This window comes from Equus quagga, chromosome 18 (genome assembly GCF_021613505.1).
Source record: "Equus quagga isolate Etosha38 chromosome 18, UCLA_HA_Equagga_1.0, whole genome shotgun sequence".
NCBI classification, from domain to species: domain Eukaryota; kingdom Metazoa; phylum Chordata; class Mammalia; order Perissodactyla; family Equidae; genus Equus; species Equus quagga.
Genome location: NC_060284.1, coordinates 21,652,889 through 21,670,228, shown reverse-complemented (window position 1 = coordinate 21,670,228; position 17,340 = coordinate 21,652,889). Strand labels below are relative to the sequence as shown.

The following is a 17,340-nucleotide window of genomic DNA, read 5'->3' as shown; positions in this document are numbered from 1 at the left end:
AAAACTGTATTCGAGGAAAGAAGTTGTGTGTGACATTGTATTATTAATTGAAGTCATTCCCAAGGAATATTTTGAGTATTAATATTCATCATCTAGGTTTCTGTTATATCAGTGTAAATGCTATTTCTGTGGATTCCTTCCACTTTGCTACATTGTATATAAAGTTAATATGTTGCAATGAGTGGAGAAATTTGGAGCTTGTCTAGTTCATTCCTCTTATTTTAGAAAAATGAGGCCTAGAGAAATAAAATACTTATTGGTTTTGTATGTTGTTGACATTCCTTAGAATTTTACCTTCATTTTCATCCTATCAGATGGTATTTGATTTCCTCAATCAAATAAAAGACACTTCTAGAAGCAAGTTTCATAGACAACTAGAAGCGTAAAGTTACCTTAGTGGATGATATGGGTTGAACATTAAATCACGAGTTTATAATAGCTGTGGAGGTTTTCTTAGCTCTATGTCTGCATTACCTCCTTCATGATTGAACTGAAAGACTTTTGAGATCCTAGGGAAGCTAAGATCAAGCAATCCAAGAAATCCAGATGGCCCCAAAGATTTATTTGATCCTGCACAATAATCTCAGTGTCTCCAGTTATTTATGCACTGTCAGCAAGCAGACAGTGTTGTATAATAGAAAGATGTGTGAGAGGTCACATTGACCTTTGTTCTACTGCATGTTCCTAATAGCTGTGTAGTCGTGGCTAAATTGGTTAGCTCTCTGCATCATATTTTGCTCATGTGTGAATAAAGAGACATCTCTAAATTGTCATAATTCTAAAGCCAGATCTTAAATAAAAAATGGTAACACATATAGTACTCTGCCAGTCCAGATAGCCAGGAAAAGCATATTTGTCTGTGGGCCAACATTGTTTCCTATACTTGCCTTCCATCCACACATAGATCTGACTCAAAGGCAGAATCAAGAGGAAAGGCCATGATCGTTGTGTTATGAAGGTAATAAAACCTGGGTAACTGTTTATAGTTTTCTAAATCTTATAAAAACTGTAACAGTTCATACATTATTGATTTTTTAATCTAGATATTCTTTTAGTTAATGAGATGGGGTGTTAAATCTCCAACCATGATTTTGTCTTCCTCTATTTATCTCTTTAATTCTGTCAAATTTTTCTTTATCTGTTTTGAAAATCTATTTTGAGAGTATTCACATTTATGATAATTATGTCTTCCTGATCTACTGACCCTTTTATCATTACAAAATGTTCCTCTCCATCTCTGGTAATACTTTTTATTCCTGCTAGTGCTATTTGTTTTGAAGTCTATTTGATATATAAGTCTCTCCAGCCTTCTTATGCTTGCTGTTTGCATAGTGTATCTTTTCCATTCATTTACTTTCAACCCATCTGTGTCTTGATATTTAAAGTGAGTTTCTTATAGTTGAGTGTTGCTTTTTTATTCATTCTGACAATCTCTGCCTTTTAATTAGTGTTTGGCCCATTTCTATTTAATACAATTCTTGATATGGTTGCATTTAGGTCTATCATCTTATGATTGCTTTTTCATTGTGATGGTGGTGGTGTTGTTCAGTGCCTTCTTCTGGCATTGATTAATTTTGAGGACGCCATTTTAATTTAGGTATTGGCTTTTTAGCTGTACTTATCATTATTATTTTTAAGTGGTTATTCTAGGTTGGGAGTCAGCAAACTTTTTCTGTAAAGTACCGCAAAATAAATATTTTCAGCTTTGTGGACTATATGGTCTCTACTACAGCTATGCACCTCTGTTGTTGTAGTGTGAAAGCAACCATAAATATGTGAAGGAACGAGCATGACTTTGTTCCAGTAAAACTTTATTTACAAAAATAGGTGATGGTGCAGATTTGGCCCCCAGGCTGTAGTTTGTGAACTGCTGGTTTAGGGATTACAGTATGCATTGTAATTTTTCATAGTCTACTTAGAGTTAATATAGTAATACTTAACATAATCGGAAGAAACTTGCAACCATACAGACCCATTTACCGACATTCTGTCTTTTATGCTGTAATTGTTTTATGTGTTATGTCTATATATGTTATAAACCCCATAAGGCAAAGTTAAAATTTTGCTTTAATATAAGTAAAATATTTTTTGCTTTAATGTAAGTGAAATATGTGTTTTGAGATATTTAGGGGAAAACTGATTTTTTTTTAATTTATCCATGCATTTACTCTTTCTGATACTCTTCATTCATTTCTGTAGATCTGCATCTCCAAATGGTGTCATTTCCCTGCAGCCTGTAGAACTTCCTTTGGATTTCTTATAGACAACTTCTACTAGTGATGAAATCACTTAGTCTTTATTTATGAAAATGGCTTTATTTCACTTTCATTCTTGAAGGATATTTTCACTGGGTATAGAATTCTGGGTTGATAGGGTTTTCTCTTATTTCTTTTCATTCAGCTCTGTAAGATGCATGTCATTTTCTTTTGGCCTCCATTATTTCTGATGAGAAATCTATACTTTATCATTATTCCCCTGCATATAATGTATCACTTTTCTCAGGCTGCTTTCAAGATTCTCTCTTTATTTTTGGCTTTCGAGTTTGACTATGATGTGCCTAGATAGATTTTCTTTGTAGTTATCTAGCTTAAGTTTTGCTGAGCTTCTTGAGTGTGTAAATTTGTGTTTTCACTAAATTTGGAAATTTTTCAACTTTTTTTTCAAATATTTTTTCTGTCCCATTCTCCTCCTTTTCTTCTTAGATTCCAATTAAATATATGTTAAACATTTTTATATCATCCCTTAGATCCCTGAGGCTCTAGTCATTCCTATTTCAATCTTTCTTTTTCCTGTTTTCTCTTTTTAATCAGATAACCTGGCTCTATCTTCACTCACTTGTTAAACCCTTTAGTGAAATTTTGTTTATATTGTATTTTTAAGTTTTATTTCAGATATTTAATTTTCAGTTCTATAATTTTTAGTTTTTTTTTTTTACAGATGCTATTTTTCTTCTGAAATTTCCTATTTGTTTATTTATTATGAGTATATTTTTATTTACATTATTGAGCATATTTATAACTACTTTAAAATCCTTGTGTGAGAAATTTAATATCTGGATAATCTTGAGTTTTGTCTCCCTTGATTGCCTTTTCTTATGAATATGGGAAAATTTTCTGTCCAGTAATTTTGAATTGTATCTTGGATATTTTGAATGATTCATTATAGACTCCAAATTCTGTTATATTTCTTTGAAGACTATTACTTTTTTTTTTTTTTAATTTGGCAGACGATTAACTTGGCTGTATTCCCACTCCAAATTTTCTCTCCCCCATGGTAGGTGGCTGCTGAAATCTCTTTTCAGTCTTTTAAGCCTTGGGTGGACTGTTTAGAGTCCTGCCATAACAAAACATACTTCAGATGTCACCAAGAGATTTAAACAGAGTTTATACTCAGAATTTGGGGCTCCCTCTCTCTGGCTCTTTCTTTCATGACTTTCCAGCAGCTGTGGTAACTCCAAATTCTCCCCTGTGATTCTCTATGCCAGTAAGACTGCAGGTTTCTAGCCTGTTTTTTTTTCAATCATCCTATATGGCTTACTTTCTGGCTAAAAGCCATGTAAAAAGAATCAGAAACTCAGTGCTATTCCCTTCTGCTAAGTGTAGATGCCTCAACTCTAGTTTTTGCCTATTTTTGGTTTTTCTCCAATGCCTTCAGATGTGTTTTTTTAATATTTTGTCCTGGGTTTGTAGTTATCTGTATATAAGTTGATTTGATGGGAGTTCTGCTTTGTTGTTAGTACCATCAAGTCAATTCTGACTCCTAGGGAACCTGTGTACACGAGAGTGGAACCCTGTGCAGTCTTTTTGCACCATCCTCTTATCTTCCAGCACCATATCAGATAATGCTTTGCTGCTATTCATATGGTTTTCACAGTCTTTTTTTTTTTTTTGGAAGTTGTTAGCCAGGTCCTTCTTCCTAGTCTGTCTTAGTTCTGGAAGCTCTGATGAAACCTGTCCACCACACGTGGTGCTGCTTGAATTTGAAATACTGATGGCATAGCTTTCAGTACCACAGCAACATACAGCCACCACAGTATGACAACCAACAGATGAGAGGTGTGGTGTTCCCTGACCAGGAAATGAACCTGGGCTGAGGTGGTGAAAGTGCTGAGTCTTAACTACTAGACCATTAGGTCTTTGATAGGAGCTAATTCGCCAAAATTGGAAGTGGAAACTCTTCACCTTTCTTCTTTAAATAGAGTTTTCTCTGAAGTAACTCAGAATACTTAAGAAACACTCACTTAATAATCCTTGTAATAGAAAAGGTATATAGTATTAACTCTACTCTTTCCCATTCTTCAGATAAGGAAGCAGAATGCACACAGTTCTCACAATACTGCAATGAAAGTGTAGCCACAGAAATAACATTTATATATTCCCTTGGTTATTCTCATAAGAAGTCTTTGAGGATGCACTACACAAGTTTACTGAAAATGGAAAAGGCGTTGAATGCTTGATTTCTCATTGGAATCAGTAGAAAGCAGTTCAGTATAGTGGAAGAGCACGGCATTAGAGTCAGACATATTGGAGGTTAAATACTGGTTCTGCCACTTACTAGCTGTTTTGACCTTGTACAAATTATTTAACCTCTCTGAGCCTCACTTTCCCTATCTTTAAAATGAAGTACCTTTCACAGTTATAACAAGTGATGTTCATTATGTTCTTGGCACAGGCTCTTAATAAATAGTAACCATGGTAGTCATTATCTTCCTGGTCATCATTGTAATTGCTGAGTTGAAGTCATGGAGCAAGGAGTTCTACTCAAATAATATATTTTCAATATCATCTGAAAAGCCTTAAAGAGAATTTTTATTTTGCTCCAGCCTGTGCTTTTCTTCATCTCCAATAAAAATAGAGTCCATTTAGATAATTTCATAACTTTGCCAAATAGCTTTTATGCACCATTAACATTAAAAGTATGTATTAAACTTGACGTGTACTAACATGCTTTACAGAGCAAATTAAGCAGATCTTATTTAAGGTTCTGAACTTTTACTGCATGTTTCAGTTGGTAAAGCAGGCACAGAGAGATCCCTTCTATGGATCCTGTTTGTTAATTTAGGAGCCTGGAGTGAATGAGTGGCACATGATTTCCATGACTGAAATGGGGCCTAGGTCAGATAGGAATTCATGGTTTTACACATCTTCCTTTCTCTAACCAGTGAATCATGTGTAACTAAATATAGCATTGATGATTATAACTTAGAAGATTGTATTGCTAAGAATTTTGAATATCTTTACTTCTAATTTAATGTCATATTTTTTTCTTAGCTTTTAGTTTTAAGATAAAATGGTAATTGTCATCCACTGTATAGTTACCAACCATCTCAAGGGCAATAATGTAGAAGAGGCAAATTGCAAATACAAAAAGGCAGTATATTATATATTAGTAGTAGTCATCAGTGTCTAGTACACATTACATGCTTAGGAAATCTTTTAAAGAGGACCTGGAATTGTATTTAGAGTTATGTACCATTTTAGAATGTACCCCATATTTAAGACTCAATTTGATGATAACATAGACAGCATGTTGTAAAAATGGGGCAAAATAAAGGACATTGGAGAGGTTCAATTTGGTCATTTCTAGTGATCTAGGTTCTGAGACCCCTGTGCCTTGCCAGGTTTTAAGGGCATACGTCGTACTTATTGACACATCACAAGGATATTATTTTTGAAAATAAACACTTATTTCTATCTATATATATTAAAAGTATAAAAGAATCTAAATTTAAAATAATTCTGGATAATTGTCACTGTGCAGGAGTGAAATTAAATATAAAAATACAAGTAAACATAGAAACTCCTACAACTTGAAATAGAAAACTCAATGAAAAAATGAGCAGAAGGACTTGAATAGACATTTCTCCAAAGAAGATATGCAAATAGTCAATAAGCACATGAAAAGATGGTCAATATCACTAGGCATTACGGAAATGCAAATCAAACCCACAAAGAGATACTACTTCCCATCCATTAGGATGACTATTAATTAAAACACACACACATAGAAAATAACCAGTGTTGGCAAAGATGTGGAGAAGTTGGAACGCTTATGCAGTGATGGTAAAATGGTGGAGCCACTGTGCAAAATAGTTTGGTGGTTCTTCAAACGGTAAAACATAGAATTACCATGTAATCCATAAATTCCACTTCTAGGTATATACTCAAAAAAATTGAAATCAGGGACTCAAACAGATACTTGTACACCAGTGTTTATAAGGGCATTATTCACAATAACCAAAAGGTAGAACACCCAAGTATCCATTGATAGATAAATGGATAAACAAAATGTAGGATATACATATAATGAAATATTATTCAGCCTTAAACAGGAAATAAGCCTTGACACATGTTTACAACATGGATGAACCTTGAAGACATTATACTACGTGAAATAAGCCAGACACAAAAGACCAAATATTGTATGATTCCACTTGTATAAGATACCTAGAGTAGTCAGATTCATAGAGACAGAAAGTAGAATGGTGGTCCCCAGGGGACTGAGGGTCGGGGACAGGGAGTTATTTAATGGGTATGGAGTTTCAGTTTGGGAAGATAAAAAGGACTAAAGATAGATAGTGGTGATGATAGCACAGCAGTGTGAATGTACTTTATGCCACAGAACTGTACACTTAAAAATTGTTAAAATGGTAAATTTTGTTATGTATATTTTACCACAAAAGAAAAAAGAAGAATAGAATAGAGGTAGACAGAAAAGTTAGGTGAGAAGATTGTGAAGGAAAGCCAGGGTAAGGAAACTGACTGAAACATTTTCATGCATCACTTTTTCTTCCCGTTTTGCCTTTGTTTGTTCAGGGTTTACAAGGACCCCCTGGGAGTACAGGAGACAGAGGACTTGCCGGAGAACCAGTAAGTTGATCTTTAAACTTTTCTAATGGTGTTTTTCCCATAATGCGCCTTTACCTTTCTGCTATTATTGCTCTCTTGTGCTGTGGCTGGTATGTTTTTGCAAGCAGCATTTATCATGGACACCTATTTATAGAGAACAAGTATTTTGCTGTGAACTTAGTCTTTAGTGCCTCCCTGGTTTCATATAGTCAGATTTGGTCCTGTTTTTCTGGAACTGTTAAAATTTCACAAATTTCTATTTTCAACAAAGATAACTCTGTTTATTGAATATTAGAAATTTTCTTTCTGAATGGCTTGCTGTTCATAATAATAATTATGACACTGCCACACACAAATGCACAATCACATTTATGAGGCCAACTCTGTAATAAAAGACCATATGGAGAAGCCAAACTCTACATCTCATGGGCCAAAATGTACAAACAAACAGAGATGCTGTTACATCAGTAATACAAAAACTTACATCACAATTTTATAAATGTGATTCACTTATAGAGTTTCCATGGAAAATAGATTGTGAAAGGGAAAGACCTTGTCACATACCTACTTTCTCACAATTTATTCTCTATTGCCTATGAAGTCATTCTTCTGGTTAATGGTATCAGATGTAATATGCTGTAACATGCTTCTAAGATTTACAATACAATGTAGTCTTTCAGACTATTGGGCTGATCCTATCCGTGAGTTGATACACAGGTTTACAGGTGGCCTTTGTGTTATTCATTCAGCTGGTAGCAAGTGGAAAATTCTAACAAAGAGTTATTCTTAGCAAACTGTGTCCATTTCCTCCTTCACATATTTAATCTATAGTATAAGCTCTCCAAACAATAAGCAAAGATTTAGCTGTTTATATAATTCTTTCCAAATAAAGAATCTTAGACATGGTGTTGATTTTATCAAGCTGAATTTTTCTTGGTTTTCTCCCTATTTTGCATCTTTTAGCTTCCCATCCCAATTCTAATATTTATTTGATCAAAAATAATGCAACTTTCCTTAGCATTGTTTACTTAAATATCTCTTTCTTCCAAAAAGTGTGTGGCTCTTTGAAGTCAGAATTATTTCTTTCACCTTTGTAATCCTCTTTCCTGGCATAATGTCTGGCATATTGTATCTATCTAATGTATGTTTGTTAAACTGAATTAACCAAAGGTCATATATCCAAAGGCATAATCATTAGCCATATTAGATGAAATGAAATGGAATGAAAACTAATTTAATCTTAATAAACAACACATCTAAGTAAAGTGTGTCAGTAAAGCTATAGCAACAGCAGAGACAATATCTCAGGCTTTATACAAGAGAAGATTCGTTACTGTAGCTGTAAATGATGAAATGGCTTCATAGCACTTAAAATTGACATTCAGGTCACACACATGGTCACTGGGGCTGGTAAATAGAAATCAATTTATGATTTGTTTCATATATTTGAGCTGCCTGGTCAAATCATAGAAAAGAAAAGAACAGAAATAATTTGGTAAAATGAAAGACACAGAAGAGATGTTGAAACATATTTATATTTTTGAAAATAATAAAATAGGACTACAGCTTTTCTATAGCCAGTACCTTTTAGAGTATCTCTTTTTCCCAGACAAGATGCAAAACTGGTTTGCTCATTGCAGTGCAAGTATTGGGATTTGGATAGTTGACCATTCATTCATTCAATCAACAAATACTTATTAAGAACCTGCACTTGGGGACCAGCCCAGTGGCGTAGTGGTTAAGTTCACGTGCTCCACTTCAGTGGCCCAGGGTTCACGGGTTCAGATCCAGGTGTGGACCTAACACTGCTCATCAAGCCACGCTGTGGTGGCATCCCAGATAAGATAGAGGAAGATTGGCAACAGATGTTAGCTCAGGGCCAGTCTTCCTCAAAAAAAAAAAGAACCTGCACTTGGATTGTAGTAGTAAGCATGGAGTTTCCAATCTAATGATAAAAGTACACATTCATTAAATAATCACAGAGATAAATGGGTAATACAAACTGAGATAAATGCTGTAAAGTATAGGAATTCAGTTCTAAGAGAATGTATCACAGAGAAACTGTCCTGATCTGAGGTTAAGAAAAGCTTCTGAGCTGTGATCTGAAGGATGAATAGTAGTTACCTAGGCAAAGATGGAAAAAGGTCATTCCAGAGAGAAACCATGAGCTGGGAGGAAGCCCTAAATATTTGAAGATCTAAAAGAAGGCCGGCATGGCTGTGGCACAGAGAGTCAGACGGGAAGTAAGTGCAAAATGAGGATGGAAAGGGAGGCAAGGGACAAAACACATGCAGCTTTATAAGCCCTGTTCCCAAGGGATTGTATTTTTATCTTAAGAACAAAGGGATGTCGTTGAGGGGATAGGGCTAGTTTTATGATCATATTATTGTTTTGTAAAGATGACACAAACCAAATTGGCAGGGACCAATAATGGACAAGAACAGCCTTCTGTTTCAATAATCCAGATAAGAGATGGTAGAACCCTTTTGATTAGCAGATAAAAAAAGTAGATATATATAAAAGATTCAAAAGGAGATAAAATCAACAGGACATAGATATCATGTATCTGAAGTGTGATTCCTAAGTTTCTGGCTTGAAGAATTAATGAGATAATGATATCACTTACTGAACTGGGAATACCAACAGAAATCTGGATTTGAGAATGGAAGATTGTAAATTCAGTTTACCTATGTTGAATTTGAGGTGTCTTTGAGAAATGTGAAGTTGGCATTTGGGTGTGGAGCTCAGAGCAGAGGAATGTGCCAAAGTTAATATTGGAGTCATTGGTCTAGCAAGAGAGTATGAAAGTGAGAAAAGGATCTAAGGCTGAGCTTTGAAGAAATTCAACATTTTATAAATATTGGTAGAAGAGGATGAAACTGCAGAAGAGGTAAGAGGAAAATCAGATATATAAGTTAGGAGTTCAGCTCTAATCATAGCCTACCTTAAACTCTTTGTGACAATCTTAGATTCCTTTAGAAGTATGTAGGCAAGACTATGTATTTAGATCAAATTTACAGCCCTCGGCAGGTTCAATAAGGTTGTACTGAGTCCTAACTACAACCATTCATTTATGTATGTATGGCTGTTTTCACGCTATAATAGCAAAGTTGAGTAGTTGTGATAGAGACCACATGACCCACAAGCTGGAAATACATATTATCTGGCACTTTAGAAAAAAGTTTGCTGACTTCTGACCTAGATTTTCATCACATTTACCAAAAAAAAGTCCAATCAATGCAAAACTGATACCTAGTGCTCCTAGGTTTGTTCAGTGCAGAACTGTATATAGTGGCCTTCAATAAGAGGAAAACGGTGGGAATTTTTCTTTTTCTTTCTTAGTTTCTTTTACTCAGAAAGCTTGAGCAGAAAAAAATTCTCCTGACCCAAATAAATATTGTTGATATCTCTAAACGTTGAAAACTGCCTTTAAAAAAGAGAATGAAGGGAATGCTACAATCTTAAACAATTAATTCTTGGTAAACTTGCTTCAGGATATCCCCTGTAATTTAGAAAACTATTATTTTCAAGGTACTCTTCCTTAGTTGTATGAGAAGTCACTTCCGCATACCTCAAAAGATAATTAACAGGGTTCTCAGGTTAATTAAAAGTGTATAATAAAACCTCATTCAGTTCCACATTAAATTAGTTATGAAGATATACAAAATGGCAACAGCTCTGGAAATAAAAAATAAAAGGAGACCGTATATCAGTGTCTCAGTGGAATTTTGACAGTACTAAAATCAGACAAAAATAGCACCCACAGAAAAAGCTAGAGGAATTTCACTTACAATATGATTGTAAAAGTCTAAATACCAAAAAATCAAGTAAAATTCAACTATATATAAAGAATTATCCACCTCAGTGAAGTGAAACAAGAAATACAAAAAAAGGAAAAATTACTTAATATTAAGAAATTCATAATATAGCATATCACAGATATAGTGAAAAATCCTAAAAACAGGTACTAAAGATTCAACAACCATTTTTGATTCATTAAGAATCATAGTAAAATGGTCTCTGATCTGAAATGTAAGGAGCTTGGAAGCTATTGTTCCCCTCCTTAAAACATGGAAAATGCTGAACAAACTGAAAATCAACAATCCTTCTTCGGTCCTTTAGAGAAATGAGGTCACAGGACAAACTGCTTCCGTGAAACCTGGAGAGACAGGAAGATACAGAGAATCACAGCTTACCAGAAGCAGAAGCCCATCGCTGGATGAGAGGAGCACTTTAAACTGTAATGGACGGCTTGCTGGAGATACAGTGTAGATTATCTTGAATGTTAAAAAACTCAGAGGGGACCCAACTTGGGTGGGACCCCACAAGTTCCTGAGTTTTAACCACCAAGAGACCTGCCAGATTCTCACTATAAAGATCAGAGGAAAATTCATTCCTACTTCCAATCTTGGGAGGGGAAAAGCAACCATTTTGAAACACATCCAGAGTTCTCTGTTCTCCTTAACAAAGCTTGCCCTCAGGGAAACTGTTTTATCAGAGCCTAACCTAGTGGGGTTTACCAAAGCCTAATGAGCTTAGGAGAAGGGAAATTCCCAGCTTGAGCCCCCTCTAGCCCTTGAGTGGGGGAAGAAAAATATTCATCTCCAGCCTTTCTAGCCTCTGACACAAGGAAATGAAATACCCAGCTCAGGCTCACTAAAAGAGTGAGACCTAATCAGAGAACTACAGAAAACTTCCAATCCCCCATAATTTACCACCACATTAATAGGGCTCCTGTATAATAGCAGAGGATTACAGCTAAAAGAACTGCATACACAGACTCTTTTAAGGAATCTCAGGAAACCTCAAGAAATCCTGAGGATAACAGACAAGACAATGACAGTCACAGTAGGAGGGAATTTTAGCCTCTGACACCACAGTACAGTAAACAGTAAACACAGCCTAACTCCTAGCCAGATAACATAAAACCTTACACTAAAGGCCTGTTTGCCTCTTGTTCTTTTACCTGATACATCATGTTTGGCTTTCAAAAAAAAAAATTATAAGACATGCTAAAAGAGAGAAAACTTTGAAGAGACAAGGCAAGCATCAGAAACAGACTCAGATATGGCAGAGATTTTGAAGTTCTCAGACTTCAGCACCCATCTGTCAGTAGTTGAGAGATCCAGCAAGTAGATAATCACTAAGGATAGTTGTGCTGAACAGCACCATGAGTAAACTGGATAAGCTTGTCAATTATAGACTAATCCAATAACAACAGAATATACATTTTTCTCAAGCTCCCATGGAACATTCACCAAGATAGACAGATAGACCATGTTCTGGGCCATAAAACACATCTTAACAAATTTCAGAGAAGAGATAGCATACAAAGTGTGCTCTCAGGCCACAGTGGAATTAAACTAGAGATCAATAACAGAAACATAACTGGAAAATCCCCAAATATTTAGAGATTAAACAACATACTTCTAAGTAATACATGAGTAAAAGAGGAAGTCTCAAGAGACATTAAAAAAATATTTTGAACTAAATGAAAGTGGAAATACAATTTATCAAACTTTGTGGGACGCAGTGAAAGCAATGCTCAGAGGGAAATTTATAGTGTTGAATACACATATTAGAGAAGAAAAAAGATATGAAGTCAGTAATCTAAGCTTCCACCTTAGGAAACTAGAAAAAGAAGAGATAATTAAACACAAAGTAATTAGAAGAAAATAAATATTAAAAATCAGAGCAGAAATCAATTAGATTAAAAACAGGAAAACAATAGAGAAAATCAATGAAAAAAAATTGTTCTTTGAAGAGATCAATAAAATTGGTCAAACTCTAGCCAAGCTAACCAAGGAAAAAAAAAAAGAAGACACATTGCTAATATTGGAAATGAAAGAGGGCTCATCCCTACCAATCCCATGGACATTAAAAGAATAATAAAGGAGTACTATTCCTAACTCATTCTATGAGGCCAGCATTACCCTAATATCAAAACCAGACAAAGTTATCACAAGAAAAGAAAACTACAGACCAATATCTCTCATAAACACAGATTCAAAATCTTCAGCAAAATACTAGCAAATCGAATCCACCAATATATAAAAATAATTATACACCACAACCAAGTGGGATTTATCCCAGATATTCAAGGCTGGTTCAACATTTGAAAATCAATTATAATCCTTCACTTCAACAGACTAAAAAAGAAATTATGATCATATAAAATAAATGCAGAAAATAATTTGACAAAATCCAATGCCTAGTCAGAATAAAACCTGTCAGCAAACTAGGAATAAAGGGGAATTTCCTCAGTTTTATCAATAACATACATAGAAAACCTGTAGCTAACACCATACTCAGTGGTGAAAAGCTAGATACATTCCCTCTAAGAACAAGGAAAAAAAGAAAGGATGTTCCTTTTTTTTCAATTCCTATTCAGCATTGTACTGGAAGTACTAGCTAATGCAATAAGACAAGAAAAGGAAATAAAAGATTGGGAAAGAAGAAGTAAAAGTATCTTTGTTTGCAGGTGACATGGTTGTCTAGATAGAAAACCCCAAAGAACTGACAAAAAAACTCCTGGAACTAATAAGCAAGTATAGAAATGTTTCAGGATATCAGGATACAAGATTAATATACAAAAGTTAGTTCCTTTCCTATATACCAGCAATAAGCAATTGGAATTTGAACTTTAAAATGCAATGCCATTTATGTTAGTATCAAAAAAAAAAAGAAATAGGCTTAAATCTAGCAAAATGTATACAGAATATGAGCAAACTACAAAACTCTGATCAAAGAAAATCAAAGAAGATCTAAATAAATGGAGAGATATTCCATGTTCGTGGATACAAAGATTCAATATTGTTAGGATGTCAGTATGTTACAACTTGATCCATAGATTCAAGCAATTCCAGTCAAAATCCTAGCAAGTTACTTTGTCAATATTGAGATTCCAAAGTTCACATGGAAAGGCAAGAGATCCAAAATAGCCAGCATCATATTTGAAGAACAAACTCAGAAGACTGACACTACCCAACTTAAATGCTTAAAGTAAATCTACAGTAATCGAGACAGTATAGTACTGACAAAAGAATAGACAGATAATTGGAACAGAATGGTGAGCCCAGAAATAGAACTCCACAAATATAGTCAACTGATCTTTGACAAAGGAGCGAAGGCAATTCTATGGATAGTCTTTTCAAAAAATGATGCAGGAACAGCTGGATATCCACAGGTGAAAAAAAAAAAAGTAGATCTAGACAAAGACCTTTCACCTTTCACAATAATTAACTCAAAATGAATCATAGACCTAAATATAAAATGCAACTATGAAACTCTTAGAAGATATCATAGGAGAAAATCTTGGTGACCTTGGATATTGGCAATGAGTTTTTAGATACAACACCAAAAGCATGATCCATGACTGAAAAAGTTGATGTTAGACTTGATTTAAATTAAAAACTTCTGCTCTGTGAAAGACATGTAAGAGAATGAAAAAAACATGCCACAGACTGGGAGAAAATATTTGCAAAACACATATCTGATAAAGTACTTATATCCAAAATACAGCAAGAACTCTTAAAAGTCAACAGTAAGAAAAAAGACAATCTGACTAAAAAGAGGGCAAAAGATCTAAACAGATACCACACCAAAGAAGACATACAGATGGCAAAGAAGCATATGAACATATGCTCAACATCTTATGTCTTTAGAAAATTTCAAATTAAAACAATGACATACCATTACACACCTATGTGAATGGCTGAAATCCAAAGCACTGACAATACTAAATGCTAGCAAAGATGTGGAGCAACAGGAGTTCTCATTCACTGCTGGTGGGAATACAAAATGGTATGGTAATTTTGGAACACAAATTGGCACTTTCTTACAAAGCTAAACACATGCTAACCATACAATCCAGCAATCATGCTCCTTGGTATTTACCCATATTAGTAGAAAATTTATGTCTACATAAAAATCTGCACATGAATATTTATAGCAGCTTATGCATAGTTGCCAAAAATTGGAAGCAACCAATATGTCCTTCAAAAGTTAAAAGGATAAACAAACAATGGAATATTAGTCAGCAATAAAAAGAAATGGGTTATTATACCACAAAAAGACATAGTGGAATCTCTGAATATATCCTGCTACGTGAAAGAAGCCACTCTGAAAAGGCTAACTACCATATAATTTCAACTTTATGACATTCTGGAAAAGGCAAAACTATAGAGATAGTAAAAAAAAATCGTTGGTTGCCAGGAGTTAGGGGAAGGGGATGAGAGATAAATAGGTGGAACACAGGGGAATTTTAAGGCAGTGAAACTGTTTTGTATGATACAGTAGTGGTGAATACATGATATTGTGCATTTCTCAAAACTCATAGAACTTGTGCAACAGAGTTTACTAATGTAAATGAGTAACTTTAGTTAGTAATAATGTATCAGTATTGGTTCATCAATTGTAACAAATGTACCACACCAATACAAGATGTTAAATAGTAGGGGAAACTGGGCAGGAGTAGTAAATGAGAACTCTCTGCACTTTCTTTTCAATTTTTATGTAAATCTCAAACCTCTGTAAGTCTATTAGCTAAACCAAAATATTGTAGTAAAGTCAAGCATGGTTCTGTAATGTGGTAATGTATATCTATCTTATATCTGCATTCAGCCTGCTAGGAAACACCAAAATACTAGAAGCATAGGAACCACAAGATAAACTTGCCAACTGTCACTGTATTATCTAACATTATTCAAAAAGTTATAGCTAGTGTAGTGGGATATGACACAGAAATGATCATATAAGGAAAGGAAAGCATTATTATTTAGACAAAATGCAAATAAACCCAAAAGACTTAGAAAACCCAAAGACTTAATTCTGTTTTTTTTCAACTACCGAGAGAGAGTAATATAATGGCAAGACATAAAATAAACATTTTTTAAAAATCAGTTTTCCTATATGCAAGTAATAAACAGAAGGGTTATTCCACACACTAAGAAGAGGTTCAAGAATTTAACGTTTATGCAATAAGCTAATCATTCAATGTTTGTTTACTTAAAATTGTACTATTCAGTATTACAGTGACTGAGATTTCCATAAAGGTCCCAACATGCATTTTATTGCACCTTAGTCGATTATACCACGTTACATCTATTCATGTGAAACGGAAGAATTCTCTAGCTGGCCGCACTACTGCAGTAAAGGATGACATCAGGCAAAGACCAACATATTTTTATTTCATTGGAGACCATATATTTGCTTTTTAAAAGTGCTATTTTGTTTGTCACATGTTTGCCAGGAATATTAAGTAGATCTATAATTGTCATACCCATTAAATAAGATAACTTTTGAAAGCACTTACCACAATATTTCATAGTTATTACGTACTTAATAATGAATTAGGGAATGAAAGAATGACAGGTACTGTCCTTTCTTTCCTTTTCCTTTTCTTTTGAATCCAAGCATAACTTAATATTATTTACAAAAAAACACAGATGAATCAACTAAAGATATATTATGTTTATACAGAGAATAAAGTAATACATTGATAAATGTATTATGTATTATATTACATATGATATATTATAAATTCCATATTTAGATGCATATGTCAATTGAAATATTAGAATAAGATTTGATTCTCAGACCTTAAATTTTATTTTAATATATAGGGACCACGAGGATTGCAAGGTGATCCTGGAGCTCCTGGAGAAATGGGTGCTGAGGTAACTTTTTTGTGGCTGTTTTTAGTCAGTACTCAATACTGTTGTAAGACTTCCCTAAGGTAAAGTTGATATATTAGATATATATTTTGGAGAATAATTCTATAGTGTTTTGTTTCATATTCAGAAAATAAAGCCTAAAATTCCATTAAAAGCAGAGATGACTGTTGTATGAACCTAATTTTATACATGTAAAGTTCTCTTAACACCTCATGTAAATAACAGAGTGAATAAAACTTCCCTTCTCTGATTTAGAGTTAACTTGAGAGCCCTTCACTCCAAGATGTTCTATGTCCTTTCTAGAAGAAGATTGAGAAGTGTATCAGAATATATTTTGGAATAATAAACCACACTTGCTACAGTTATAAAATCCACTTACTTCATTTCTGTTGTCTGTTAACTTTAGCTCTAAATAAGTTAGACACACTCTCTCCTCCCTTGGCGTCTGTGAAACCGCTCTCTCTCGGTTCCGCTCTTTACCTTCTGATTAGTCTTTCTCAGTCTTGGTGGGAAACTGTCCTTCCTCTTCCTCAGTTTAGCAATTGTATTATCTCAGTGACTTTAATTACCAACATAATTCTGATATCTCTCAGCTTGATAGCTCTAACTCATGCCTCTCTCTTCAGTTCCAGTTATTGATTTCCTCTTGTCTTTTACATATACACCTGGATATCTCACAAACATCTCAAATTCAAAATATCTAAACCGAACCTATCACTTTCCCACTGTTCCTCCTTTTATTCCCATCTCACTGAAAGATATTCCTTATGCCCAATAACCCAAAACTGAGAGTCGTCCTAGACGACTCTTCCTATTTC

General features: G+C 34.3%; 1 protein-coding gene across 9 annotated transcripts in view; it reads left to right on the top strand.

Annotated features, from left to right (window-relative positions):
- The window catches only part of COL24A1 (collagen type XXIV alpha 1 chain), a 348,320-nt gene that overhangs the window by 221,352 nt on the left and 109,628 nt on the right, over window positions 1-17,340 (top strand). For all 9 annotated transcript variants that reach the window (XR_006886072.1, XM_046645896.1, XM_046645897.1 and 6 more), the window contains 2 exons: window positions 6,816-6,869; window positions 16,472-16,525. Coding sequence is in view for 8 of the 9 variants with exons in the window: in XM_046645896.1 (XP_046501852.1) it covers window positions 6,816-6,869; window positions 16,472-16,525 (108 nt within the window). In the remaining variant the exon portion in view is untranslated. The remainder of the gene's footprint in view (window positions 1-6,815; window positions 6,870-16,471; window positions 16,526-17,340) is intronic.